The sequence below is a fragment of the Ursus americanus genome, chromosome 4, assembly GCF_024610735.1.
Source record: "Ursus americanus isolate L20-20 chromosome 4, mUrsAme1.1.p, whole genome shotgun sequence".
In the NCBI taxonomy this organism is placed as follows: domain Eukaryota; kingdom Metazoa; phylum Chordata; class Mammalia; order Carnivora; family Ursidae; genus Ursus; species Ursus americanus.
Genome location: NC_142130.1, coordinates 89,097,625 through 89,107,250, shown reverse-complemented (window position 1 = coordinate 89,107,250; position 9,626 = coordinate 89,097,625). Strand labels below are relative to the sequence as shown.

At 46.1% G+C, this 9,626-nt stretch overlaps 1 protein-coding gene across 1 annotated transcript; it reads left to right on the top strand.

The window, feature by feature from the left end:
- The first annotated feature begins 868 nt into the window (after window positions 1-868).
- On the top strand, window positions 869-7,257 carry C4H21orf140 (chromosome 4 C21orf140 homolog). The gene has a single exon (XM_045785576.2). It carries the CDS (start codon window positions 2,715-2,717, stop codon window positions 3,468-3,470), a length of 756 nt encoding a protein of 251 aa, XP_045641532.1. The 5' UTR covers window positions 869-2,714; the 3' UTR covers window positions 3,471-7,257.
- The last annotated feature ends 2,369 nt before the right edge of the window (window positions 7,258-9,626 follow it).

The window sequence follows — 9,626 nt, the reverse complement described above, 5'->3', positions numbered from 1 at the left end:
GGCCTGACATCTGCTTGGACTCGCCATCCTGGCATTTCCCACTCTGAAATGGAATCCACACAAGAAAAGGCAAGATAAGCATTTGATTCTTCTATTTATTAATTGGCAAAATAGTGCCATGGTGCTCTCCAATGTCACCTCCGGGCAACTAATAGGTTTTTTGGGTGTTTTTTTAATTGTGTGTTTGATTTGTTATTTGTTTCAGTACTATTATGAACTCAAAGATTTTTATACATTCATCCTGCTTCAATTTCTTGCAGTCATTATTTCTTTCTTTATTGATTGATGCTCAAATTCTTCCACTGTTGGCCATGGGAGCCTTTTTAATTTGACTCTTGGGTCCTTCCAACAGAATCTGGTAGTCTTTGATGGCTTCCTTGCTTTCAGGCTAGACAAGATGCCCCAAGCTCCTCTTGTATATTTCCTTTCCCTAGAACCAAAGGACCCCTGATTCCTCTAATAGGAGACGGTATTAGGGACTACAGTCTGGGGGACAGAAGTATGCATTGCTGCTGGGTTGAGTGTTTTTGTTGATGTTGCTGTTACTGACATGATAAGCAGGTTCATTAGTTTCAGCTTTATTTGTATATTTTAAGAAAATCTTTGTTTTATCTTTCCTTATTAACTTTTTATTTTTTATTTTTTTTTAAAGATTTTATTTATTTATTTGACAGAGATAGAGACAGCCAGCGAGAGAGGGAACACAAGCAGGGGGAGTGGGAGAGGAAGAAGCAGGCTCATAGCAGAGGAGCCTGATGTGGGGCTCGATCCCACAACGCCGGGGTCACGCCCTGAGCCGAAGGCAGACGCTTAACTGCTGTGCCACCCAGGCGCCCCAACTTTTTTTTTTAAAAAGTAAAATGTTTATACTTTCTGGTTAAAACTATAAAACAAGATACATTCAGAAAAATCTCTATTTCTTGCTTTTCTCCCTCCCTCCTGTTCTATTCCTCCACTTATAGGTAAGCAATTTTAATTCATATTTGGTTCATTCTTCTGTTTTTCCTACTTGAAAATATAAGTAAATATAAATATTTATCATTTTGTTATATGTATATATTTACACAAGGGATAAAATATGGCACATTCTCTTCTATACTGCCAATCATGCTTCTCATATCCATACCTGAACATTGGATGAAAGAAGCAAAGAATTGTTGTCTTAGAATTGACCCCATTGCTTTATATAGTGTTTTCACACTGCCATTCCAGAGCTCAGGGGACCTTGGGACAGTGGGGAAAGGGAGTGGCTGACAGGGTGACTCTGAGCCTATCGTTACCACTTCAACCAACCATAACAGCCACACCTTTGTTCTACATCTTTGGCATTCCTATCAAATTTGGTCTGAAAAACGGTCCCCACTATTAAAAGAAAAATCCTAGGAGAAAATGGCCATAAGTTAACAATCAACCCAAACTCACTGCTCCTGGCTTCTGAGAGGCTGTTCGGAGAGCACATGCTTCGTGTTAACTAGGCTGGGGTAATCTTACTGTCCAGGGTTGCCTAAATTTGAGTCCCAAGAAAACCCTGGTGAGAAGAGAAATACTCAGCCATTCAACAGTTGAGCAAAGGACCTGATAAAATCATTTTGTCCACATTGTCATTTGAGGGAGTCTGCTTTGGACATTTATGAAACAGCTTTAGCTCTAAGGATGGGAACAAGAAAGTCAAAGGCAATTGAAGAGGCTGCTGGGATTTAAAGAAAACTCTCTTTTGCCCTGAGTATATAAAATTAAAAGTGCTTTCCAGATGGGTTTTGGAGTTAGCTCGAGAATTGGGAGCCCCAGTGAAAGACAGGCATGCAGGCCGACTTTCTTATACTCTTTGCCACAGCTTCCTCTGCCACCTGTGAACTCCATGCACGTGCAGACTTAAACCACACACACGTGCATGTCTCACTGGATGTGTCATGGCTGTACCACTGGTGCATGGCACAATGCCCAGTGCTTAGTAGGTGCTCAATAAATATATTTGGACTGGATGAATGAATGTAAATATTCCTCTTCATCCTCATGAACCAAATGGAAAGGGGTCATAAATTCAGCTCATCACTGTTGAAAGATTGTTGTGGTGGGTAGGATCGTTTCCCAGGTTGTATTTTGAAGCCCTAACCCTGACCCCAGTACCTCAGAATGTGACTCTATTCGGAAAGAGGGTCTGTCAAGAGGTGATTAAAGTAAAATGAGATCATATGGGTGGGCCCTAATCCAACAGGACTAGTGATCATAAGAAGAGATCAGGCCAGAGCCATGCATGCACACAGAAGGAAGGACATGTGAGGACACAGCAAGAAGGCGGCCGTCTACAAGCCCAGGAGAGAGACCTCAGAAGAAGAAAGCAAACCTGCCGTCTCCTGGATCTTGGGCTTCCAGCCTCCAGAAACATGAGAAAATAAATTTGTTGTTTAAGCTACCCAGTCTGGTATGTTGTTATGGCAGCCCTAGCAAACTAATACAATTGATGATCTCTGTCCCAAACCATGGCAGAAGCCATGTCAAGGAAACATTTCTTTTTAATGGTTAGCATTTCCCATAACACATAAGCCAAAAGAAAATTGTACTGAGTATGTGTTTCATGGTGCTTTGAAAGCCAAAGTGTATCTATGCGACTGGGCCTACCTGTAAGAAAGCCCTTTGTGAGGTCATCATGCTACTCTTGCCAGATCTGCACAGAGAGAGACCTGCAAGCTTTTAAAAACACTTGAGGAGACACCATGCCTCACTTTGCAAACCCTCTTTTAAGAAACATCATTACCAGAAATCCATTTGATAGCATCAGGAGGAACCAATGTCTCCAATATTTGAAAACCCTGAAAATGCTGCAATATGATGGATTTAAGACCATCTATTTTGGAGAAACCGATATCGCTGAAAGTCTTGTAACTGGAGAAGACCTTAGTGATGGGTATTTCATGCAAACTCCAACTTGGTGTATTGTGCATGCTGGTAGTAGTCAAGGATGGGTGCCTTGGAAGTATCGGATGTTCCTAAGAGATGAGTTATGCATCAGACAGGAAGACAGCCTCTTCGTTGAGTTCTGTGATGTGGCGAAGAAGGCCTATGGGAAGTGTGCCATTGTGGTCAAAGAGAGAAGGCAGCAGGACAAGATGAAGCCAAACGAAGACGAAGAGCCAGAGGCCCAGGTCCATGCCCCATCAGTCATCAACTTAACGAGCACTGTATGTTGCCCTGAGGTAGCCAAGTCCTGTGGCCATGAACTACTCTCTCTGCCTTCCCCTTACAATTACCTAAACCCTTTAGACACAGCCTGGTCTTCTCTGAAATGGTTTATCATCAATAACAGAAAGGAGTTTTGTTTGCGCTACACTGACAGTGTCTATTCTTACCAGTATATACTTCTCAATGATTTAATTAGCAAAGGGATTGAAAGGATAAACCCAAGCAAATGGAAAACAATAACCAACAAAGTACGGAGATGGGAAAACTACTATCTTGGTAAATTTTCTTAAGGGTGATTCCTCTCACAAGCGGTTGGAACCATACTATGGGCATAGTCTTTACCAAATCTGCTGGGCTCGACTGTGGACCACTGCAGCCAAAGATACTCCAACAGCGCTCTCACAGAGAGACTGTGGGGACTGAGGTTTCTAAGGCTGTTGGCAAAGTGCTTTAGGCTTACTGGAGGTTCCATTAAAGCTTGTTGGTAAATTAGGGATCTCGACTCCCATCTTGTGAAGGCCTCCTTGAGAGCTATGTTAATGGGAAGATGACAAGTAACCCAGCCCAAAGGGCTCAGTGGTGAGCAGAGGTGAGCAGAGCTAATGGTTGTGGTAGTCGAAATTTAGGTCAGAAAGAAAAAGAACCAAGCGTGTGGTCACAAAAAAGTTGAAAATAGTGTGCCAACCAGTTTCAACCAACCAAAATAATCTACAGGGAGACAGTTTGCCGTGAGTGGGAGATGTGGTTCAGACAGTGGCTGAGCAGCTGCCCATTGCTTGAAAAAAAGGTGTCAGAAGTTAGGTGAGAGACATCCAAGGTGAAACCCCATCCAGATGCTCTAAGGCGAGTTGGTGGTCCTAATAAGGGACCTGGAAAGTTGTATCAGTTGATTGATTCAACTGGGACTTGGTGGGTGAACAGCTGAAGTGAATGGGGGTCTGTGGAACCCACTTATGCAATCTTTCATCCCAACTCCAAGAATCCTACCGGGAGGTCATTAGATTTTGCCATGGAGTTGCATCTTGGGGCCCCAAGGGCCGAGACACCTATGGCTGGTGCGGCACACATCACTCAAGTTCAAGGCCATTGCTAATGCAGGTTGTAAGGATTTGTGTGGTATGCTTCATCTTTACTGAAGGTTTCACCTGCCTCCAATTAAACATATCAGAAATTTCACTCCTATTTATATATGTTCAGGCAGTAATTTTACAACAGACATAGTTATTCCAGAGTGTGTCAAAACAACTCATGAAAATCTCCACCTAACTCCTAAGAGAATGACCCATACATAAGATTGTTCCTGATAGCCAATTGCAGAAAACACCAGATGATTTGCTTATCTTCCTGCCCTGTTTCCCTCCAGAACATCCCTGAGTTATTCAGAAATACATGGTCCAATGATACTAGATGTTCAGTGCTTTTCATCAGTCAAGTGGCGGACTTCTGCAGCATTTTGTTGTCATGCATTTTATCTGGGGATGAACCCATTGCACCTGCAACCGCCGACCCCCCCAGAACAAGGCGATCTCAGTTGTTACATATCCCACTTCCCAGTGAGCTGTGTTTATCTCCTGTGGCTGCTGTAACCAACCACCACAAACTTGGTGGCCCCAAATAACAGACACTTAGTGTCTCCCAGTTCTGGAAGCCAGAAGTCTGAAATCAGTTCCACTCCATCAAAATCAAGGTGTGGGCAGGGCCACACTCCCTCCAGAGGTGCTGAGAATCAGTCATTCCTTCTTCCGGCTTCTGGTGGCTGCTGGCATTCCTTGGCTGGTGGCCACACGGGTCCAATCCCTGCTTCTGTGGCCACATTATTTTCTCCTCTTCTGAGTCTAATTTCCCTCTGCCTCCCTCTTGTAAGGACAATCATGATGGCACGTAGGGCCCATCTGTATGGAGATGGGAGAACTATGACCTCAAAATCATTAATTCCATCTGCAGGAATTCTTTTTCCATATAAGGTAACATTTCACAGGTTCCAGGGATTGGGAGCTGGATGCCTTTGGGGACCATTATTCAGCTGATCACAGAGGCTAATGCAAGTCTTCTGCCAACTGAAATACAGCAGTCCCCATTAACGATTAACCTAGTGAAACAACTCTTACCATGTGCTACGTTTCTGAGGTCTTCTTTGCTACTTGTTTCGCGTATGTTTTAGAATTTAAGTTCCTTGAGAGCAGGCAATAGGACTCAAACCTCCTTGGTGACTTCAGTGCACTGGCACTTACAGACCCCAGTGTGGCTGGCCTGGGTTTGGGGGTATGAGTGTGTTTTGTCCCTCCATCACACTTATTACACATCTACCCAGAGTTCTATGTAGTTATAAGCACTGACAGCTACATGTCCTTAACTCATTTTGTCCTCCCAATAGATCGCGATGGAGTAACCACTGTTCTGTGTTTTAGATGGGGTAAACTGAGGCACAGAGCGATCATATAACTCACTCCAGTGTGGAGGAGCTAAGGTTCAAACCCAGCGTTCACACCTGGGCAGTTCATCTAATCCCATAACCATCCCATCATGGAGGTCCTATCATTTCCCCACGTTACAGATGAGGAAACCGTGATGTTTTGAGGTCACACAAGCCAATCAGACACGAAAGCCCAGGTGCCTAAGAACCATGCTTGGCTTCGTTGCTGGAACCCAGTGTTTTGTTTTTCTCTCCCACAGTTCACGTGGCGAAAGGGTCACCTTTGACAGCTGACAAAGTGGCCACCTCCAAGTGGACCCCACAACAAAAAGAGATTTCAACGCAGAATTGAGCAAGAGGCAGAATACCTTGCAAAGACATTATTTTGCAGAGAGGGGAGAGACATGGAAGGTTTTTAAGGTTCTCAGGCAAACAAGATAAACCAACAGGAGCTATTTTTGTTTGAAAACCAAAATGATCTAAAAAGACAAGTTTAGGGTCCTATTGTCTTAGGTCCTTGTTTCATTGTTAGGAAGGCACGGAGGGGAAAGAGACGTCAGGACAACCAGAGAGATCAGAAGGACCTTCTTTAACGTGTGATTTAGTTACCTAATACTGTATGCATAATTAAGAAATGCTGCTTAATACTAAGCATGGAAACTTTCGGCAGAAAAGTAATGGAAAGTATGTTGGGCTTTGGGAATCCAGTAGAGCTCGTTGGAATCTCAAGTTTCCAGCTTATTAACTATGAGACTTTGGACAAGTTACTTCACTTCCCTGAGGCTCAGTTAACTCATTAGTAAACTAGGGTTGAGAACTTTACTTTTTTATTTTTAAAGATTTTTTATTAATTTATTTGAAAGAGACAGAGAGATAGCTTTACCTTCACCAACAACTGTGCATGAGCAGGGGGAGGGGCAGAAGGAGAGGGAGAAGCAGACATCCTGGGAGCAGATGTAGGACTCAATCCCAGGACCCTAAGATCATGACCTGAGCCAAAGGCAAACACTTAACCGACTGAACCACCCAGGCTCCCGGGTTGAGGACTTTAAAGTGCTTAGCATAAGCCATGCCACTAAACCATGTCTGGAACCTCCTGAGTGCCCCGTACACCGAAGCTGCTGTTATCACAGCCCAGGCCGGGGGCCGGCAAGTGTGCCCCAAATCAGGCCTGATGTCGCTGACCTCATCTCCTTTTCACTGTCTGGGGGAAATTCTTGCTGCTTTCTATCACCAGGACATAATGAGAGTAGACACATCTTAAGATACTTTGATCAAAGGAACTTTGTTCTCTGGCATTTCTTTTAAGACCATCTGTGACAGGTCAGGCAGCTAATGATAATAAGTTTTGTCTGGTGGGGTGGACAGGGAGGTTGGTGAGCAGAGCCAGGACTCTTCGAGAGCAAACACGTGTTGCACTTATGTGAAAAGAACAGGTCACGAGACACAGCAATCCTGCGTGTGTGAACAAGTCCTCTGGAAGAGATTTCATGATGTTGGTGGCACTGCTTTACCTTCACCAACAACTGCATCCCCACTCCCTCTCCATGGGCACGGTGACTCCCAAGTAGGTGGTGTGTTGGAATGGTCTGTCCCAAAATGAACCCCGAAGTAAACAGGCAAATGGAGCTGGATGCCCAGTGGATCCTTCCTTGTCTACCCAAGGAAGATCCAAGCCCAACTGGGTTGAAGGAGCCACACCCGGCCAGTCGGGGCGGGGGGGGGGGGGGGCGGTGCTCTGCCTACCCAGGCGGTACACGCTCCATCCATTTGTGATTGTTTTGTACACACAAACCATTGGTACACACTTGACCTCATTCAGTGTAGACAATCAGCCTGTACATAGGCAGGGCAGTAATCATTAAGCTTATTTATCAATGAAGACAAGTCCAAGCAGTAACTGACTCACCTAGAGGCATGCGCACCTGGAGTGACAGGAAGGCCGGAACCAGAATCCACCACATCTTCTTATCAAGGAGCCCTCACACCTTTCTCTGCCCGGCTTCATGGGTTGGTTAGGATTAGGTCAAGCTGTGAGTAGTGGAGACCCAACCACAGAGTTAAGAAGGTACCCCACCTCCTTCATCAAAAATCAAGAACTGCCAAGGGGGCATTTCAAGCCTAATATGATGGATCCCTGGTCATCAAGAATCCAGAGTCTTTTTACTCCACTGTCCTAACCTGGATCAGTCCTCATTGTCCCAAATGGCTGCTGAACAAACCATTGCATTAGCACTCTAGGCAGCAAACAAGGAGAAAGGGAGGAAGAAGAGTTCATCTCTTCGCTTTTTAAGGGGTCTTCCTGGAAGTCCCACATAACACTTCTACTTAAATCTGATTGGCAAGACTTAGTTGCAAGGGAAGCTGGGAAATGTAGTCTTTTATTTAGGGAGGCAATGTAGGCAGCTAAACTCAGGATTCTGTTACTAGGGAGAAGAGGAGGAAGAACACGGAGGTAGGCCACTGGCAGCCTCGGGCCATATTCCCTGCTCCCTTTCCTTTTGGTGTGACAGTCATCTGCTCATCAATGTTCCAGTACCTTCTATGTGTGGTGGAAGAGGGATACCAAAGAAAATAAGCTCGGGCCCTCGAGGCAGTCAGAGTCTGATGGTGGGGATACCTCTCAGTCACTGAGATGTTAGAGGTTTGGGGAGTGGGGGCTCTGAGTCTAGGGCCTAGAGAGAGTTACAGAAGATGGTGTGGGGACCAGAGGAAGCATGGGGATCTCATCACAGGGAGAGAAGGCCAAGCCAGGCAGGAGCTTGAACAAGTGTGCTGAATCTACCCACCTCACACTCAGGCAGGGGGTGTGTGAGTGAGTGTGTGTGTGAGAAATGAGTGTGTGACCATGACTGTGACCATGTGAGAATTGTGAGTACAAGTGTGAGGTTGTGTCTGAGAGAGGTGTGTGTATGAGATGTGTGTGTGACCATGAGTGTATTGCATGTGAGAGTTGTGTGTGTGACTGTGTGAGAGCTGCATGTGTGTGAGGTTTGAGAGTGTGACCATAGGAGAATTTTGTGTGTGTGAACTTATGTGTAGGAGTGTTGTGTGTGTGAGAGACGTGTGCGGGTGTGTGAGAGAGACTCTTTGTGAGTGTGTAAAATGGTGTGAGAGTTGTGTGTGTGAGACCGTGTTAGAGTTGTGTGTGTGACCATGAGTGTATGCTGTGTGAGAGTTGCATGTGTGACTGTGTGAGAGTTGGGAGTCTGCGAATTTTGTGTGTGTGAGATCATGTGTAGGAGAGTTGTGTGTGTGAGAGATGTGTGAGAGACTCTTTGTGAGTGTGTAAGACGGTGTGAGAGTTGTGTGTATGAGATCTTGTGAGAGTTGTGTGAAATGTGAGTGTGTGTGAGAGTGTGTGAGCATGTGTGTGAGACGTGGCCCTGTGAACATGGGGTGTGTGTGTTGGGTGGAAGGGGACGCAATGACAGGAAGCATGGGCGTGAGGCAGGGCGGGGACAGAAGAGGACAGAAGGCGCCGGGCTCTCTGCAGAGGAAGGAAAACACTGGGGGGCCAGCAGGAAGACACCTTCCTGTTTTAGGGTGTGGAAGCATCACTTGTCCCACCGAGGGGACAAAACCCTGCGTGTGACTTTTCAGGCCCGACTGCCAGCAATTGCAAGGCTCTACCCTGCAGGCCCCACGGGGGAAGCTGCCCTCCCCACACCGGGCGTGGTGACAGCCGGGGCCCTGTGATCTCTGACAGGTCACACTTCTGCACCCTCAGCTTGGCACCTTCGTTCCTAGGCTCCTTGGGCTGGGTTTTCAGGCTCCTCTGCCGAGACGTCTTTGTGAGGAAGGGGAGGTTCGGGGACACATTGCCCCTCTGACTCAGTCCCCAGTACTTCTTCACTCCTAGGCCTTCCTCCTTGCTTCCCACCCCACACCCTAGGGTCCCTAAAACTGCCAGAGCTTTTTGTTCAGTGAGTCCAGCAGCTCCCGGTCTGAGCAGATCCACCTGACACCTGACCGGGGCTCGAGGGGGACAATGGAACAGGGCGAGCTGGCCCTTCCTCAAGTTTAGACTCTC

What these genes read in the sequence shown, in the direction of transcription:
- C4H21orf140 (XM_045785576.2), top strand. Translation starts at nt 2,715, where the DNA reads ATGCCTCACTTTGCAAACCCTCTTTTAAGAAACATCATTACCAGAAAT.